Below are 19216 nucleotides of genomic sequence, written 5' to 3' on the forward strand. Positions count from 1 at the left end.
GGCAGCGAAGGGACCTTCGGCATGACCGATGGGCAGCCAGCGCTGGCCCTGGGGAGAGTCCCGGGCCCTCCTTTCGGGAGGCCCGGCTGTGGGGGTTCTCCCCCCAGTTTGGTCCGGAGTCCCCACTGCCTGCCACGGGAGGCCCGGGGCTCGGAGAGGACCCTCGGCAGGTCGCGGCCACAGAGGGCCAGCACCCGGTCCCCTGGGCGCCAGGGCGTGGGCAGGGCAGGGCCCCTCTCGGTGGCACGCCACGGCGACTGGCGCATGCACGCGCGCCCCAGCGGAGGGCAGTGACAGCGATGGCAGCCCTCTCCCGAGGGGAGGCCAGGGAGGGCTGGGCAGGCGCTGGCTCCGGGGACTCGCTGGCCACGTCCCCCCCTCCCGCGGGGCCGGGCGCTGCCTCACCTCCCTCTTCCATCGGGCCAGCCACTCGTCGCGCTTCCTCTTGCTGATGTAGTACGGGTCCCCGGCCTGGAACGTCAGCCGTGGCATCGGCCGGGGACGCAGGCTCGGCTCGCAGCCTCGGCCCCCGCGCAGGCGGCCCCGCGACCCCTGTGTGGGCAGAGCATGGGAGAGAGAGGGGCGTGAGGGGCTGCGGAGGAGCCAGCGGGGGCGCGCTGCCCCGCAGCCACGCGGGGAGCAGCGGCACGGCCCGAGCCGCCGGGCTGCCCACACCCACTCGCCCCCGGGGGCCGGGGCGGCGGCACGCCTGAGGAACCGGCGCAGCTCATGGGGCTCTGGCCGCTGCCCAGCGGCTTCGGCTTCGCAGACAGGGAAGCCCGGTCCCCTCCCACCGGCGCTGGGCGCGCAGCTCCCGTCCGGCTCCAGGCGCCGCCCTGGGGGGCGGGTGGCCGAGGCCTCGGGAGAGCGAGCCGCCCGCAGGGACCCGGCCACAGATGCCTCGACCCGACGCTCGGCCCGGGCCCGGCCCACGAGGACGGCCGTTCGTGCCCCAACTCCCTCCAGGATGGCGGGGGGGGGCACTGGCCGGCCGGGCACGTGGGGCTGTGGGGCCGGCCCACCCACCCTGCTCCGATCGGCCAGGCAGCGGGTGGCAACAAGCGGCGAAGGCTCCCGGTCCCCGCGGTCGAAGCTGAGGGCGGCCCGGGGGGCTCCGGGGGCTTTTGCGGCTCCCCCAACCCACCCCCTGCAGATCTGCCAGGCACTTGCCTCCAAGTTCAGGGATCCGAAGTGGTTCTCCTCCTTCTCTTCTTTGCCTGGGGAGAGGGGGGAGGGTGAGTGCTGGGGGCCAAGGCGTCTTCGGCCAGGCCGCGTCCCGCCCGCCCAGCGCAGCGCCAGCAGCTGGAAGAGGCATCCAGCCAGCGGGGCTTTCCCACCCGAGCGGCCCGTGGGCACCGCACAGAAGCAGCCTTTCCATTTCTTCAACAGAGAAAGCGAAGCGGGGGCCTTCCTAGCCCCCTCAGGGAGTGCTGCGCCGCCATGCGCCGCCATTCCCCATGGCCAAGGGTATTCTGGAACGGCGGGGGAGGCAAGCCGCTCACTGGCCTCCGCCGGCCGCCTGTCCCACACGCCCGGCAGCAGCAAGACCGGGCGTCCAGCGGGCCGAGCTGAGCCGAATCTGCCTTTCGAAGGCTCTGGGGCAGCCGGGTTCCGAACCGCACGGTGGAGGCAGGAGGACCCGGTGGCGCCCAGAGCACATATCCTGCCCAGGTCCGTGCGGCGAGGCTCCCAGGCAGGGGAACAGGAGGGCTGCCTGCTCCGGGTCCAGCCTGCGCCCCGGGGGGGGGGGGGTGAGCAGCCTCCGCATCGCCGAACCGCCCCTTCCTCCTCCAGCCCGGGCACGGCAGGAGCCCCTGGGGTGGCCACTCGCTTCGGGCCGGCCTGGGTCCCAGGCACCCCCTTCCCCCGCAGGGACTGCCCTGCAAGCCAGGAGGGCCGAGGAGAGCTGCAGGCCGGGAGGGGCCTCCACCGGCTCCCCTGGGGCAGGGCCTGCAAGGCGGGTCGGTGGCTCTCCCTCTGGCCGCTTGCACAGGACCTGTTCCTGCCCCCGCCCCGTGGGAGGGGTAGTTGAGCTCCTTGTCTAACTGTCTGCCCCCCCCCCGCCAGCAGCAGCTTCCGGGGCCGCTCGCAGGAGCGCGGACAAGCGGGACGCTCCGACGGCACGCACGACGGACTCGGAGGGCGCCCACAGCGGGGCAGGCACACAGCGGGGGCCGCCGAGCCCTCCGCCCCCGCCCAACTCAGCCGCCCTTCCAGGAGGGGAGAGGAGGGGCCTCTGCCCGGTGCCCTGAGGCCTGGACCGGCGTGCCTGGCGGTCCTCACGGAGGCAGCAGGGAGGTCCCCACACCTCCGAGGGGAGCACCCCCATGACAGCTGCAAGGGCCCCTCCCCAGCCGCGCCAGACCTCCATCAGCTCCCAAGCGGGGGTGGAAGCACATGCTCCATCGGGGACTCCAGAGCCAAACTGGACAGGGAGCCCACAAAGCCACTGCCCCCCCCCCCCCGATCGTGCCTGGACAGGTCCCAGCAGCCAGAGAAGGGGCTCGGCAGCGGCGATGGTGTGACTGACCACGGGGGTCGCACATGATGCAAATCGGGGCTGGAGCTGACCGGGGCAGGGCTGGCGGGAGGGCCAGGGGCTGCCCTGCCTCGCTCCCCCCCCCCCCGCTGCACTTCCACCTGTGCGCCAGGCCCCATTCCAGGCCCACCCCCTGCACAGTGCCAGAGAGGGGACACGCCAGGGAGGCTGGGGAGCGGGGGGGGGGCGGCCACTCCGCACCTCCAAGCACAAGCGGCAAGCCGACTCAGGCGCCCCTGCTCCCCCCCGTGCCCCCCACAGGTCCACAGAGCGCGCATCTCGGCACAAAAGAGCATGACGCACCATCTTTGGGCAGGGCAGGGCAGCGGAGCCCGGGAGCGCCCCCCGGGGGCCCCGGAGCTGGAGGGGGCTTGCCACGGGAGAGGATGTGCAGGCTGCCCGGACAGGTGTGGCAGGGGCGGCAGAGACCAGCTGACGCCCCCCGTGCCGGCCCCCCGCACAGACAGAGCCCGGCCCTGCCCACGGCTGCGGCTCCGTGAAGGAGGCGAGGGGGGGAGAAGCCGGCCGGGAAGCCGGTGTGGACGCCTCGGGTCCCGGCCGCTCGCATGGGGCAAGAGCCCATCGAAATCAGTGGGAGAGGCTGTGGGGGGGCTGCAGACCCCGCCTGCTGGCCAGAGCCATTCTTGGCCCCCGGCCCTTGGACGCTGCCACGGAAGCGCCTTGCCCGCCCCCGGCCACTGGCGGCCCCCGCAGGACAGCCCAGGCGCCCAGACCGAGCAGGGCCACGGCAAGGCAGCCCACAGCTGCAGGTAAGGGGGCGAGAGGCCCAAGGCCGCGGGATGCTGCCCCATCTCCTTCACGAAGCGCCACCAAAGACGACCCCGCACACTGCCCCCTGCTCCCTCCGCGCGCCTCAACTTCCCCGTGGGGCAGCTGCTCGCCCCCTTTCTGTGGGCCCACCGGCCCTGCTGCCCTCCGCCCCACACGGTCGGATCCCTGGAAAGCACCCACGTGCCTCCCCCTCCCTCTCCGGCAGGCGCCCCCCCCCGAACAGGCCCCTTCCCCTGCTGCTGAGCCTCCTCTCCCGGAGCCAGGCTCCCCGGGGCCATGCCGCCCGCCCGGCCGGCCGCCCGCCCCCCTCCGGCTTTCGGAATTTCCTTCTGGCAGAGCCTTGGCCCCTTCCCAAGGACCGGCCCCAGCACGGCAGCAGCCCCCGAGACGGACCCTCCCCTCGCGGGCGCCCTGCCAACAGGAAACCGAAGCTCCCTGGGAACAGGGCCGGGCCGGCCTTTCCCTCCCCTCTCCTCGCCTCCCCCCCCCCCGGATTCCTGGGCAGGGCAGGATTCCTCCAAGCCCCACCCAGGAGGAGCAGGGGAGGGGGCGCCCGGCGGGGGGAGGGCCCAGCCGCTTGGCAAGGCGCCGGGACCGGCCGGCCACAGGGCGCTCCTGCCTCCCCATGGGAAGAGCCCCCCCGCCCCGGGGCAGGTGCTGCGGCTTCTTGCCCACGTGCTTGCGCTGGAGGCCGTGGCGGGGAGCAGGGAGCATCGACCCACGGGCCTTCCTCCCGCACCGGCCCCACTCAGCAGCGGGCAGCGCCCCCAGCCGGCCGGCACGGGGCCCAGGAAGGCCCCCGTGGACGAAGCCAGCCCCCGCCTCCCCGGCCAGCCGCTCGCTGGCTGGGGCAGCCCCCCTCGCCCAGCCACCGGGGTCTCGTGCGGGCCAGCTTGTGACTTCTCTCCCCCGGGTCCCGGGCCTGGCCCTCGCCAAAAGGGAGCTGGCAGGGGCAGCGCCAGAGCCACGGGGCCTGGGGCAAGGTGCCTGCGTGTGGCCCCAGCCTCCAGGCCCCCAAGTGAGGAGTGGGCTGGCCCCTAAACACCTCCGCCCACTGCAAGCCCCCTGGGGCACCTGAAGCTCTCATGGACGACCTCCGCCAGCGCCGGCACGGACAGGACCCCCACCCTGGCGAGGCGGGGGGCACGGTGCCAGCAGAGGTCTCCGCACACGCTTCCCAGTGTCGCCCACTCTCGAGCAGCCCCGGAGGACCCGTGGCGGCCCAGTCCACGCGGCAGGCCAGGACCCGCACGGGTCCCTCAGCCCACAGAGCTCTGCCCCAGGCAGGCCGCCCCGGGAGACATGTGGGGCCGGGCAGAACACTCCCGCAGCCCTTTCAGGGGGAGGCCCAGAGATGGCTGCAGGATCCAGCGGGAGCAGCCGTGGCTGAACCCCCGAACCTCCGGGTGCCCCGAGAGCCAGAGCCGGTCAGCCACTGCCACACACGGGCGCCACCCCGGGGCACGGCAGCGGCTCCTCAGGCCCCGGGCCCCGTGCTGCCCCCCTGCGCTGCTCAGAGCCAGCGGACCAGGCTCTGCGTCCCCCAGCGCCCCGTCTGGGAGGAGCGTGCGGCGTGGTGTCCGCCCCGAGCCCCAGCTCTGAGAGTCGCTCCGGCTGCCGGGAGGCCTAGTGATGGGACGGCTGGATCGAGAGAGGCGGGGGCCGTCGGAGGCCCAGGGACGCCCGCCAGCCCGGCCCGGCCCGGCCCGGCACCTGCCATGCTGCAGCGCCGAAGCGGATCTCGTCCCTCCGGCGCCCGACCCCCCGCACCCTGACCCAGCACCCTTGGGGCCCCCCACGCGGCACGCCTGGGACTCGCCGGGGCACCCGGCCTCAGCCGCGCCAGCTCCCCCGGCCCGACCGGCCCTGCCACGGAGCTCACCTTCGCTCGCAGGGGGGTCCGGGCTGTCCTTGGGGGGGCAGCGCCCGTTCTCCAGGGCCCGCCCCCTTGCCCCCTCCAGGAGGCCGCCGGGCTCGCTCTCGCCACGCTGCCGGCCCTTCCCGTCCGCTGTGCTGCTGTTCTCGGGGCTGCCCATGTCCGCGTCGCCGTTGGGCACCGGCTCGGCGGGGCTGGCGCTGTGGGCGGGCTGGGGGCACTTCGGTGCTGAGGCGGTGTCTTTGGGGGCCTCGCCGCTCTCCACCTGCAGAGGGGCCAGAGGGGGGGTGAGAGCCCGTCGACGGATCCAGGCAGCCCCAGAGACGGGGAAAGTCATCCGGGCGAGGCAGAGGCACGGGCCGAGGGGCGTGGGGGGCAGGCAGGCCGGAAGGGAGCCAGAGGCACTGGGCAGCTGTGCCGGCCACCTTCCAGAGGGGCCAGAGCCGGCCGGCCGGTTGCAGCTTGCCAGCTGTGCGGATGCAGGCCGCCCGGCTCGTCTGAAGGCTTGGGGGGCTGCCTGATCCTCTGGCACGGCTGCCCGGGTTTGGGTGCCGGCACAGCGACAGGGCAAGTGCGCGGGGAGAGACCCTGCAGCCGGGGGGGAGCCCAGGCCCCACGCAGCCACGGAGCACGCCGGGCGGCACTGGGCCCGTCACAGGCTCCCCACCCTGCCTACCTCCCAGGGAGGTTGTTGTGAGGGTAAGATGTGGCGCGCAAGGAAGGCTGCTCTGGGGAAAACGGCAGGATAGAAACATAATGAACAACTGGATGAATGCGTATCTCCCTTTTAAGCCCCTTTCCGGGAAACAGAGCCCAGAATCTGTACCGGAAGGAGAATCAAGCTGGAGCGTGGCGCTGCTGGGCCAGTGGGGCAGGGGAGAGGCTGTGGGGCAGAGGAGGGGAAGCACAGCAATGCCTCACCGGCCCTGGGGGCCACGCTGCCCCCCCAGCTGGGCACTGCCGGAGCGAGACAGGAAAAGGACGTGAGGCCGAGCACTGTCCTTGGGGCGCCTCCTCCAGCGGAGGGTTTGCATCCTGTTCCTAAATCGGCTTCCCTTTGAACTGTGGCCACGTCCTGCTGAGGACAGGCCCATTCGGCGCCCCGGCACCCATGGGGGCTGCGCACGCGGCCCACACCGGCCGGCCGGCCTCTCTGGGAGCGCCCGGGCCTAGCGTGCCGGCCAAGGGTGCCCTGCAGGGGCGGCCCCGGCCAGGCCCAGAGCTGTGCGTGGAAGGCGGTGGCTGGCCCACACGTGTGTGTGTGTGTGGGGGGGGTGAGTGTGAGTGTGAGAGAGACAGCGGGGCTCTCCTGCCACCAGCGGGGGGTTCTTGGCTTCAGCATCCTCTGGGCTGCCCCTCGCCCGCCTAGCTGGCCCCAGGGACCGTAAGCAAGCCCTATCGCAGCATCCAGCCATCACCCTGAGGTGAAGCAGACCCCCCCGCAGCCGCCGAACACACCACCGGAGGGACCTCCCAGCAGTGCCCGGGAAAACAGGCCTGTTTGAAGCCGGGGCCGTGGAGAGCGAGCGAGTGAGCGAGCTGCCGGGGCCACTCCGGTCCCACTCGGGGCCAGCAGGCCGCCTGGGAAAGGGGCAGAAGCAGCGGGCGACAGAACCGGCTTGGGCAGGGGGCCAGCCATGCTCGGGGCCACGCTCCACACCGCGCCCAGCACCGCTCAGGCCCCACAAGAGGCTCTCCTTGTGAGCAGACGAGAGGGGAGCTGAGCCCGAGCCCCCGTGCGGCCGGCCAAAAGCCTCGGGCGATGCGGGCCCAGCCACGTGCCCTCTGGCCTGCCCTGCCAGGCGGCTGGAAAGATTGGAGAATGGGCCGGGGCAGCCTTGGGAGGCCAGGGATCGGCAGAAGGGGTGGGGAGGGGGGCCCCTGCCCCCGTGTCTGGGCAAAAGGGGGGCTGCACCGGCGAGCCTTGGGGCTCCCCTGGGGGCTGCTCCTCGGGGCTCTCAGCCACTGGGAACCCGGGACAGGGCCTCCTGCCCGATGCCGGCAGCGGGGCAAGCCATCCCCCGAGCACCTGTGTGGGGCAGCCCGCAGACGGGCCCCAAATTGGGCCACCTGGCGACTGGGCAGCCGCCCCCCCGCAGCGCAATACCATGGAGCCCCGCCAGAGTGGCTTTGGCAGCATCCCCACTCCCATCAGCCCCAGCTGTAAGCTCCTCCGGGCGGCTGGGCACCTCGCCTCCCCTTCCAGTGCTCCAGGGCCAGCCCGGTGGTTGCCTCATCTTCCTGCCTGGGGCAGTGCGGGGGGGGGTAGAAGAGGCGGGGGGAGCGTGGACCCTCCGTTGCCGGGCAGCCAAGGCCAAGGCCAGGCGCGGGGAGAGGCCGGCCCGGAGCAGCGGGAAGGAGGCGGAGGGACGCCGGGGCGCCCAAACGGGGCCAGGGGCTCTGGGGCAGGAGGGTGCCAGGCGGCTGGCAAGAGCCGCCCCTCCAGGCCAGCCAGTGGAGCAGCTTTGTGCCCCGCGATTCGTGGGCAGGGCAGGGCAGGGCAGGGCAGGGCAGGGCAGGGCAGGGCAGGGGGAAAGGGGCTCGGGCGGACCACACAGCCCCGTGCTGGGCGGGCCAGAGGAGCCCCTCCCTCTGCAGCGGGGGGGGGGCCTGGAAGACGGCCTCCCCCTCGGCCCCTGGACCCGCCTGGCCGGGGGGCACAGCAACTGCCCCGGCTGCCCTCTGCGGGAATCCCCGGAAAGCACGCAGGTGGGCGATGGGGCCTGGCAGGGGCAGAAGCTCCCGTGGCACCTGGGCCAGCTCTGAGGAGCTCAGGTGGCCCAGATGGCGTAGGCACCCCCCCCGAGAGCTGCCCCCCCCAGGGCGGGCAACACGCCTCAGGTCTGCCGGACTGGCGAGGGGAGGGCACGTGCTTGCGCAGCCCCCGCCCGCCCGGTGCCCTCAAGCTTTTAGGAGCACAGAGCCACCTGCCCCGGGGGTGGGGGCAGAGGTCAGGCCCGGGGGCAGCTGCAGACATGAAGGCCGGGCAAGCAGCGCTGGAGGGGCCTCTGCTGACCCAACCGCCTCGAGCAGCACGCAGCCCTCCCTGCGCCCCCCCCCCCGCGCACCCACAGCCCTGGGGCGGCCCCCCGGCCCGTCCGGCCACACGGGGCAGGGAAGGGGCCGCGTGTGCCGCAGGCCGGTGTGACGCCGCATCCCACAGCGCTTCCGGGGGCCCCTCGCACACTCCGCTGCCGAGCCCCCCGGCGGCAGGCCTCCCCGGCCCCCCGTCTCACCCTGCTGCGGCCAAGCGCCTCCCTCCGTCCCGGCCTCCGCGCCGGCTCCGAGCGAAGGGGGTTTCCTGCCGGCTCTGTGGAGAAGCGGCCCCCCCGCGGAGGGACTTCCTCCAAAAGCGAAAGCGACACACGTGTGCCGCGCACCTCGCCGCCCCACGGCCCCGGCCCCTCCTCCCCGGGAGCCCACGTGGGGCCGGTGCCACGCTAGCCCCTCGCGGGCGGCTCCGAAGGCGGGGCGGGGCGGGGAGCGGCCTCGGGGGCACGGGCGGCCCCAGCCGGGCCTGCCCCACTCGGGGCACGGTGGCGGACGGAGGGCACGGGGGCTCGCGTGGCCCCCGGATCGAGCGCCACGCAGGCTGCCCGCCTGGCCGTGCCGGCCGAGGAGGAGGAGGGGGAGAAGCCACGCCAGGCCGAGCGGGAGGAGCACCCGTGCCAGGCGGGGGGAGCCCTCACGCTCGCAGGCGGCTGCGCCGGCCTCACACCCCAGCTGTGCCGGACTCCCGTGGCAGAGCTGGGGCTGCCTGCTGACAGCCCCCCCAAAGGCACAGGGGGCCTGGCCACGCTCAGCCTGCCACGTGGGGGGAGGGGGCAGAGGCCCAGAGGGAGGACGGGCCGTGCCAAGCAGATGGGCGCTGCCTCCACGCCAGGGGGGCCGGGCCCCCTCCCCCTCCCCAGGCCCTCCCCTGGGGGGGGGCCTCTCCTGAGTCTCCCGCCCGTCAGCTCCAGGGCTGCCCCCCAGGCTCTGCTCCCAAGAGAGGCAGAAAATGCCCGCTCCCCGCTTTCTCCACCCTGGGCGCCATTCCGTTCGCCTCCATCACGGCTCCCCGTCCTCGCCCTTTCTCTAAGCCAAACAGTGCCGGCTGCCCCTCTGGGGAAGCTGCTCTGGCCCCGCCGCCACTTCCAGCGCCCCCCTCTGCACTGCGCTTTCCCGGGCCCCCAGCGCCCTTTCCCAGGTGCACGGCTCGGCACGGCTCGGCTCGGCTCGGCCCGGCCCGCGAGACTCTCCGTGCGGGGGGGCCAACAGGGTGTGAGGGGGGCGTGTTTTCAGCGCCTCGCCTAATTATGCCTGGCGTGGCGCCTGCCTTTCCACAGCAGCTGTGCGAGGGAGGACGGCAAACACACGTTCACGGGGAAGCCGCCAGCATATGCCGCACGATGTAAATCCCGATCCCAGCCGCTGCCGACATGGCCGATGAATTCTAGTGATGCCTTCCTTTCACTGGTTTATTTAATTCCTCTCCCACCCACAGCCACCTCTCGCCTCGCCCCCCCCGCGGGTTCCTGCCCCCCTTCGGGGCACTGGCAGCACCACCGGGAGGGACGAAGCCTTCCGACGTGCCCGTCCACGGGCGCTTTCGTCCCGCGACCGGCCATCTGCCCGCCTGCTGAGGCCGGGCAGGAGATGCTTGGGTGGCAGCGGACGTGAGCAGCCCCTCGCGGCCCCCGATCGCCCGGTGGCAGAGCCGGCCCGGCGGCAAGGGCCGCCCGAGTCCTCGCCCCGCACGGAGGCGGCAGGGCCGGACCCTCCGGGCCTTGACGCAGCACTGACGCTCGTCCCCTCCCCACCGGGCCTCATGCAAGGAGAGGGGCTCCCGCACCCAAGCGCCTCTCTTTCGATGCAGGAGCTGCAGGGGGCCGAGTGCTCGGCCCCAGCGCCTGAGCGAGGCACCCCTTTGCGGTCGCCCGCCTTCCCGGGGCAGGGAAGGCCCACCCCGGCTGCCCCAGGGGGCCTGAAGCAAGGGCTGCCTGCCCGTGCCTGGCCCCTCGGGACCCTGGAGAGGCCACAGGACGGCGGGCTTCCACGCAGCTCCCTCCCCTCCCTGCCGCGGGCACCGCAGTCTGCCGGCCCGGCACAGTCCGGCCACAGGGGCAGCCGGCCGCATGCAGCCGCCGCCCCTCCCCAGGCACCTGGGCTGTGGCCGCCGGCCGGCCAGCCTGCCTCCCTCCCTGCCTGGGCCGGGCCGGGCCGTGGTGCCAGAGGCCCGGCTGCAGCTGTGCGTGGCGTGGCGGGGCAGAGCAGAGCGGCCGCGAGGTGGCAGCCACCCGGAGCCCCGGCTGGAGGGCGCGCCGTTCCCACGGCCCACAGGGCCAAGCAGCTGCCGGGAAAGAAGCCCGTGCCGTTCCTGGCGGGATCAGGGTGCGTGGCACCGGCGGCCAAGCCTTCCACAGCTCGGAGGGCCTTCGCCTCCGGAAGGGCGCCCCAGAGAGCAGCCCCACCGGGGCGAAAGGGCCCTCGGAGCGCGGCGGAGGGGTTCGGCGGCATGCAGAGGGTCCAGCTGGGAAGTCGGGGAGCGTTCCCTCCTCTGCTCTGGCAGGAACACCGTTCACCGCCCCTGGCGATCCACGTGCGAGTCACGGGGGCCCTTTGCTCCCCTGTGGCCTGGCCGCCCCACTCGTGGGGGGAACGTGCCGAGTGGGCCGCCGAGCTCATCTCCCCGTTGCCCCAGGGCAGAATGGAGCAGTGCCCCCCCTCCCCGCCTCACTAGCTGCTGTGGGGGCCCGGGCCTGGCCTCTGCTGGCCTGGCCACAGCCGTCCCGGGTCCAGACGCGGCCGCGGGCTCGCTCGGTGCCTCGCCCCGCCTCGGCTTCCCCACGGGTGGGGTTGCCGAGGGCCCGGAGAAGGGGGAAGGCAGGGCTGCCCCGCGGCCGGACACAGCGGGCACCGCCTCGCGGCAGCCGGCCCCTCCAGCGGGGTCTGCACGGCGCCTCCTCGGGGGGGGGGGCAGACCTGTCCACATGCACTGCAGAGTCCCCTCCCGCACCCCCCCCAAGGAGGCCCCCATCCAATTCCGCCTGCAGCAATTCCTGCCACCCTGATGAAGATTTAGGGGAGGGGGCGGGGAGGGGGCACGTCTGCACACCAACAGCCAAGCGCCTCGCTCGCCACAAGTACGGGCAGGAGCCCTGCCAGCCGGACGGTTGTGCGGACGGAGCAGGGGGCGCTGGGGTTCGACTTTGCACTATTTGTTCTGGCTCCAAGGCAGAGTTTTCAAAGCAGGGCAGATCTGGAGGAGGAACCGAGAGGGAAAAGCAGGGCAAAGCACAAACTGGGGGTGGCCAGCCCCCCCCCCCCCGTGACACTCCAAGTCCCAGTCACCGGGAGTCACTTCTCCGCCAAACCTTCTCCAGCTGTTCTCAAGCTGCTCTAGCTGGCCAAAGGGACTAGCACCTTGGTTTCAGCCCCCGCACATATGCAAAGACGGGAAGCCCAGAGTTCCAGATTGCTGCATCACCCGCCAAACACCCGTTTGCTTTGGTCTGTGCAGCACAGCGTCCCAAGGAACCCCGCAGGGGAACCAGCCGCCCTCCCCCGTTCCTGCCCCAGAGCCAGGCGCTGCCGCCCACCCCCTGCTGCCCACGGCTGCTCCGCCGGCACCCACTCACCGCAAGCTGCTTGCGCTTCCGGCCGGGCCGCCCGGCTTTCCGCGTGGGTATCCCTGGATCTGGCTTGTCGTCCTTGTTGCGATTCTCATCGAGGTCGTCTTCGCCCTGCCGTGCGGGGAAAGAGCGGCCCAGGTCAGCTGCGCGTGCACGTGAGGGGCTAGGCATGCGCAGAGACCCCCCACACCAGCCCCGGCGGGGCAGGGGGCCTCTGGGAGGCGCACGAGCCCCCCTGGCCCTCACGGGGCCGCCCGCTGCGAGGGGCCTGCAAGGGGCCCGCTCTGCTGTCCGTGGGAGAGCACACCGAATGCCTTGCTGCAGAGGCGAGGGCCTCACTAGCCCCCGCTGCAGGGACCAGCAGGGGGCCTGATGCCCCTGCCGCACCCCCAAGCAGCGCCCTCCAGACCCTCCTTTCCCTGGCTCACGGCCGTTGCGGTGGCCGCCTCCCGTCACCCCTCTGCTGTGGGCCACCTTGGAAGCCGGCCGGAGGACTCCTGGCAGGGGTCTCCTGGGGGAGCCGTCATCGGCTGCAGCCCCCGTCCCTGGGGGCCACGGGTGCCCTTCAGAACAGCGGTGGGGGTCACCAAGCCTCGGGTGGCTTCAGAGCAGATGCCGAGCAGCCTGCCCGGGGCACCCTGGCCACTGCCCGGGCAGTGCCCCCAACCTGGGCCTTCTGCTGGCTTGGGGATGATGGGAGTGGCAGTCCGACCCATCCAGAAGGCCCAGCTCAGGGAGGCCTAGCTTGAAGCCACTCGGGCAGGTCATCCTGAGCTTACACAGGTGCTGACAGAGGGCCACCCGGACCCTCCATGGCCACCCGCCCTGGCAATGGCACCCACTCGCTGAACTTACAGGCAGCAGTAAAAAATGGGTTTCTTTGGCCCTGCTCCTTCTTTGGCCCTTGGGAGAACTTACTGGGGCCTCTCGGAGCGGCCGTGGATCATTCTGCCAAAGCATTTTGCTGCGCTTGATGGCCGGTGCCCTTCCGTGTGGGTCCCCCCCCCCCCCCCCGGAAGCCCTTGAGCGGAGCTGTGAGGATCCAGCGGAGGCACAGAAGATGTGCTGCGGGTGTTTGGGAAAACTCCCCTTCGGGTGAATTGCATTCCAGGGGCTGCGGCACATGATTTTCAAGCAAGGGGCTGCGAAATGTGCCAGCTCGCTCGAGGAAAGAGGGCAGCCTCTCCGCTGACAGGAGGCAACGCGGCCACGGAGCGAAGTGGGCTGCTCGGTCACGCTAGTACAAAAATCAGCTGCCAGCAGCCGGCGAAATTGCCTGCCAGGCTCTCCCGAGAACTTGCACTCGGATCCCTGCACGTGCCGGTTTGCTTGGCGCACGAGGAGTGAGGCCTGGCTGGCCAGGAGCCACACACCTGAGCGAACGGTTCGGCAAAGAGGAGCCCCGAGGAACCGGCGGCTGGAACAGAGGCCCTCGCTAGCAAGGCCACCCGGCCAGGCAGGCGGCATCGCCCTTCCCAGCAGGGACGCCAGACGGGGGCAAGCAGTGCCACACGGTGGCCGCAGCATGGCAGGCGCTCACGTCCTTCAGTGCCGCGCTGGGCTCTCCGACCACAGACGGGCAGCGGGCCAGCCCTGCAGGGAAGGCAGGGCGGCTGCTCCCAACAGCCACCCAGCCTGCCCACACCACTCGTCCGGGGCCGCCCGACACCCCCCCCAGATGCTCAGCCCGTTGGGTGGGGCGTGCAGTGGGGCGTGCAGGGGAGCTGGGGCAGGGGAGCCAGGGCTGGGGCCCCCGTGGCACCTGCCGGGGGCTGGCTCTCGGCTGAGCCCGTTGTGAGGCAAAACACGGGCTCACGTGCCCGCCTCTGGATCCTTGGCGGAAGGCGAGGCAAACTGCACAGAAGCCGGGAAGCCGCTAGCTACCTCTGCTTGGAAGGGGCTGGTGGCGCGGGAGCCGCTCCAGGGTCCCCACAGCGGGAGCCAGCCAGCCTGCGGCAGCCCTTCCCAAGAGCAGCCACGAGAGCCCCCGTCCCACACGCCTAGCCAGGACTTTCGGCCCAGGTCGGGGGGCCTTTCAGCCACGCCACGCGCCTCGCACGCCAGGACGGGCCAAGGTCCGGCCCCTGCGCAGCACGACCACTCCGCTGTGGGACAGTGAGTGTCCGGGTGCAGCCCACGAGGGCAACGGGCCGTCCGCACCCCAAACACAGGGCCGTGGACTGCGCTCTGCTCACGACGGCGGGCTTGGGACCCGGGCCCGAACCCCCCTCCCCGCTCTGCTGGAGAAGGAAGGAAGCCCTGTGCCAGGAGACGTCGGGAAAGGGGGCCTCAGAGGGGGAAGGGGGCCCTCTGATGGTGGGTGGGAGACACTGGCGGCACAACCCCCCTTTCTCTCGTAGCTCGCTCGCCCCCCCTCCCCATTGCTTTCAGAGCCTCTGGCCCGGGGCTGCCCAGGTCAGGAGAGACTCCGCACGCACGTCCCTTGCATCGCTTGTGCATGGCGCATACGCTGACAGCAGGGCAGGCTGGCGGGAGGCGGGAACAGTCCCACGCATCCGTGGCCGCCCATTTCGTGCCAGGGTGGGAGACGCTGGCCGGGAAGGAGCAGGGACGGAAGGACCGGGAGGAACACGCTGCTGCGAGGCGGCTCCTTGCGTTCAGAGGGGCTGCGGGAGAGCCGGGTCGAGCGGGGACGCAGCAAGAGGAGCCCGTCCGATCACGGCCGGCCTCCCAGCGAAGCGGAAGGCCGACAGGCTGCCCCAAACCCAGCCCTGCCCGGCCCAAGGTCTGCAACCAGTTTCGGCGTGGCCGTCTTTTTCACCCGAGAGGCGCTCAGAAGGGCCGTGTGGCGCGGCACTCGCAAGATCCGTCCGCGGGCCGACGCAGCTGCGCGGCGGGAGGCCGACACAGGCGCGTGGGGAGCAGTGGGGGCACCAATGCGAGGGCGCACGATGCCCAGGGAGGGCGAAGGGCCCTCCCCGGCCCACTTTCCTTCACGCAAGGCAGCTCCCCAGGCAGACTGCCGCCACCAACACGCACCGCACGATTCCGTCTTTCTGGATGAGGCGTTTCAGTGTCTTGTTTAGGCAAAGCTTTGAGCACCGAGGCGGAAGACCAGGAGGGGCCGGCACCCCGTCCACCAAGCGCTGAAGCGCTGGCCACGGCCCTCCCTCCCGCCTCTCAGGGAGGGCAGCCCCCCGCTCTGCCCGGGGCCGGGCCTGGCTGCCCAACGCAAGCCCGGGTCTGTGCCGCCGATGCCCCCGGGAGGCCCCCCCTCGCCCAGGCCCCGCGCAGCCCCTCGCCACCTGGGCTTCCGCTGCGTGACCCACAGCAGGTTCTGGTGAAGCGCCGAGACCAGTCAGCCTGTCGGGGAGCCCGGCAAAGACCCCCCCAGCAGCCAGCACCATGCTTGCCCCAGGGCCGCCAGGGGCTCAGACCGGCCCGCCGTGCTGCGCCTTTCCCCAGGCGCTTGGAACGCCGGCCGGAGGCTCCCGGCACAGGAGGCGCTGGCCACGAGCGGGATTCCCGGCCACAGAGCCGCTTGACCGGCACAGCCCGGTGGCTGCACACGCCAGCCAGCCGCCGGACTCTTCTTGGGAGGCGCATCGACGGCCCAGCGAGAGCCGCGGCGGAACAGAACCACACACGTGACTGTGGGGAACGCCGGGCGATGCAGGGGAAGGACACAGCCGGGGCCGAGGAGCCGTGCGGGACGGAGCCGGAAGGCCTGGCAGGGGCTGGAGGACCCGGCCTGGCTAACCCACTGCTTACTGCACGACGATACAGACTGTCCCCTCCACACCAGGCGCACGGCGAAATGTATCACGGGGGTACAAGGAGCCAAGGAGCAAATCGCATGCCACTCTCTCAGATCAGGCTAGCATGAAAATGGAGCCAGGGTGGGCAACCTCATCATACCACGGAAGCTGCCCGGGGAGCCTTTTGGCTCAGGGGTGCGGCCGTGAGGGTAGTAAATAAATTGAGTGAATAAATGGCACAGTATCCAAAGCCGGGAGTTCTGCCTCTGCTGCCCGTCTCGGGTCTTGGGAGCAGTTTCCACGACGGCGCTGCAGGAAACTCCTCAGCCACTTCTCCCCTATCCTGTACTTATGACAGCTATTCCTGTGCCCCAAGTGTGAGACCTTGCACTTACCCACACTGAACGCCATCCTGTTGTCTCCTGCCCACTTCCACAGTCTGTCCAGATCCTTTTGGATCTGGAGTACCTGCTCCTCAGTCGTGGCCACTGCTCCAGTTTTAGTGTCGTCTGCGAATTTGATCAGCAGAATGTTCACCCCTTCTTCCGTGTCGTTAATGAAAAGATTAAACAGGATCGGCCCCAGGACAGAGCCCTGGGGGACCCCGCTTGTCACTGGCTGCCATCCCGACGATTCCCCGCTAATGGCTACCTTCTGCTTTCGGTCAGTCAACCATGCCCTAATCCACCGGACAGTGCTTTGGCGTATCCCAAAACTCCTCAGTTTCTCCACCAGGATATCATGGGGCACTTTGTCAAAGGCTTTGCTGAAATCCAGGTAAACCATCATCCACTGCATCCCCGCCCTCTAGCCACCTTGAAACCTTGTCATAGAATTCCACAAGGTTTGTCTGGCAGGACCTGTTTTTGCGGAAGCCGTGTTGTGTGGCTGCCAGCCTCCCTTCCCTATCTAGCATCACTAGATCTCTCTCTATTTATGAGCCTTTCCATTGTTTTTCCTACAATTGACGCAAGGCTAACTGGTCTATAATTCCCCATGTCCCTTCTACTACCCTTTTTGAAAATTGGGACCACTGATGCCACCCTCCAGTCCTCTGGAACTTCACCCATTCTCCATGAGGCCTCAAAAATGGAGGCCAGCGGGCGTGAGAGAACCCCTGCCAACTCTCCAAGTCCTCTCGGGTGCAACCCGTCAGGGCCTGGCGCCTTTGTAATGTCCAATGCCCTGAGGAGCCCCTCGACTTAAAGGGGGGTGACTCTAATCTGTGCCCCTAAGTCCCCGGCCTCATCCAATCTCCTATGCGGATCTCCCCCATCCTGCTTTGGGGAGAACACAGGGGCAAAATAGTCACTTAGCACCTGTGCCTGTTCCCTCATGTCAGTCACGGGATCCCCTTCCTCCTTATTCAGCGGCCCCACTGCCTGTCTCCCCTTCCGCTTGCTATTCGCATGTTGGTGGAAGCCCTTTGGTGGCTCCTGAAATTCTTTGGAGGCGAACTGGGTTGTAACTGCACCTCTTTGCTGCTGCATAGCTCTGTATAGACGGTTTATACTGTTTTATAAACTGCAGTTTCTACTTCGCAAGTTGAAGCCACGTTTTATCCACATCCGATACGTCGACCCGCCATGCGGTTGCCACTTCTGGGCCAAGAGTCGCGGTTTCTCCAGACCCCTTTTCTCTGCTTCAGCCCCATCCGGGGGGGGGGGGGGGGGGGGGGGCTTGGAGATCGCTGCGCCTGGCGCGGCTCCCACGCCAGGGCAGCGGCCTGTCTCCGAGCCGCCACTCCTGCTCCCCCCCAGCCACTGCTCTTGCCTCGGCCGGGCCCAGCGGCCCACACCCAAGGTCCGCGCATACACACCACACCCACAACTTGCACAAGCAGCCTGCGCCCCACGCCCGTCTCTGCAGCGGCAGCAAAGCAGCCCTCCAGCCCCTCCAGTGGAGCACCTCTGCCGGGGGGGGGGGGGGCAGCAGCCAACCTGGCCGACTGGCACCCTCCCGGGAGCTCCGGCAAGGGCGGGACAGCCTCGCGCCCGGTGCCGCGGCGAACGCCAGGGTGGCGGGTGACACTCCCCCCTGCGGAGCAGGCAAGCGGGCTGGACGCGCCTGGGCCAAGCCCGCTTCAGGCAGGGGAGCCAGAGCACATGGGAAGTGCCCACCGTGGGCCGGCCGGTCCCCGGCACCCAGAGCCCCTCCCGCCCGCTGTGCCTTGCAGACCCCCGGCTCGGTCCCGGGCATGGCCATGGATCGCGGCAGAGGGCCGCCCGCCAAACCTGGCCCGATGGACGCCGCAGGGGCACCGGACGGACACACGGCACGCCTCGCGCAGGTGGGACAACCGCATGCGCTCGCCGCAGCACCGCTGCCGCCTGACGGAGAGGCCGGCCCAGCGAGCCTCCTTACCTTGCGACCGTCGGCTGCCTCCCGGTCTGCGGCGGGGCTGCCGGCGTCCACGGGCCTGTTGGACGGCATCGCGGCAAAAGCAGGGCGGGCAGCGGCTGCTAAGCGTGGCCTCCGCGGCTTAAGTCACGCGAGGCTCCGACCGGCACCCGCAGCACATAGGCGGACGCGGGGAGCCGCCTGGGCTGGCAATCCGGGCCTCTCTGCCGATGGCGCCGTCCTGGCCCCCCCGCCACCTGCAACGGGAGGAGAGAGAGATGGAGGCGGGCGAGGCCCACGCCACTGCCACGCCCGGGGCCTCCGAGGCCTTTCCCCACCCGCGGCAGGCAATCATTAACGAGCGGCAGCCTTGACTGGGCCGTGCCGGCCGTGCCTGAGCCCAGCGGCAGCCGGAGACCCCCCCGCCCCTCTCTCCCCTCCTGGAGGCAGCCACCCAGACCCAAGGGGGCACCCAGCACGCAGCGCCCCCCAAAGCATCGGCCCTCCCGAGGCTCCCGGCCCATGCTGCAGCCACAGGGGGGCTGAGAAGATGGGACCCCCAGGGGGCCCCACCTGGCCCGCCCCTGCGACGCACAGCCCCCCAGGCATGTCGGGGCTGCTGCTCCACCGGCTGAAGGGGCCTGGGGGGAAGGGCTGACCTCTGCCGGCCACCAGCCACGGCGCCAGCAGAGAAGGACCCACGCCGGTGCCACGGGGCTCTGCCGGCCCCGCCTCCTTCCTGGCCAACTGCACAGACAGAGCCCTGCCCGACCCCTTCCGAAGCCCGCACAAGATACTGCGCCTGGGAGTCCAGCCCCCGGCTTCCCCGGGCCCGGAGGCCCAGCTCACAGGCACTGCAGCCCAAGGATTCTGGCTGGCGATTCTGGGCTGCCGGGCTGCGCCGGGGCAGTGGCTCCGGCCCCCATCAGCCCCCGGGGACAGGAGCCGCTGCATCGGCTCTGGGCTCCCACCGCTGGCCGGCGGGGTGTCCCCAGGCCTGCCGCGGCCCGGCCCGCCCGAGCAACAGCCCCGTCTGGAGCGGTCAGTTCGCGCTGCCGCTTGCCACCGACTGAACCCAGGACGTCCTCTCAAACAGGAACGGAGTGCGAGCGACACGCGAACCAGGCAGAAGCGCTGCCGGGTGGGCCGAAACCTGCCGCCAGGCCCCCTCCTGCCACCGCCATCACCAAGATCCAAGGGCACTGCGAGCGCAGGGAAGAACGGGGAGGCACACGCCACGGGCCACGGGCCTCGAGCGGGCAAACGCTTCCGAGGGGAGACGTGGGCCTGACACCAGCCTGCGAGGAGACGGGGGTCCCGGCGGAGAGCCAGGCCG

The 19216-nt window shown here is 71.1% G+C and overlaps 1 protein-coding gene across 1 annotated transcript in view; it reads right to left on the minus strand.

Annotated features, from left to right (window-relative positions):
• The window catches only part of DNMT3A (DNA methyltransferase 3 alpha), a 48710-nt gene extending 30599 nt beyond the window's left edge, over positions 1–18111 (minus strand). The window contains exons 1-5 of the mRNA XM_044421111.1: positions 17905–18111; positions 11828–11932; positions 5214–5472; positions 1171–1217; positions 406–552 (exon numbers count right to left, since the gene is read on the minus strand). Coding sequence (XP_044277046.1) covers positions 406–552; positions 1171–1217; positions 5214–5472; positions 11828–11932; positions 17905–17973 — 627 coding nt within the window. The 5' untranslated portion in view covers positions 17974–18111. The remainder of the gene's footprint in view (positions 1–405; positions 553–1170; positions 1218–5213; positions 5473–11827; positions 11933–17904) is intronic.
• Positions 18112–19216: the final 1105 nt, after the last annotated feature.

The sequence above is a fragment of the Varanus komodoensis genome, unplaced genomic scaffold (assembly GCF_004798865.1).
Source record: "Varanus komodoensis strain SLA01 unplaced genomic scaffold, ASM479886v1 scaffold114, whole genome shotgun sequence".
In the NCBI taxonomy this organism is placed as follows: Eukaryota; Metazoa; Chordata; class Lepidosauria; order Squamata; family Varanidae; genus Varanus; species Varanus komodoensis.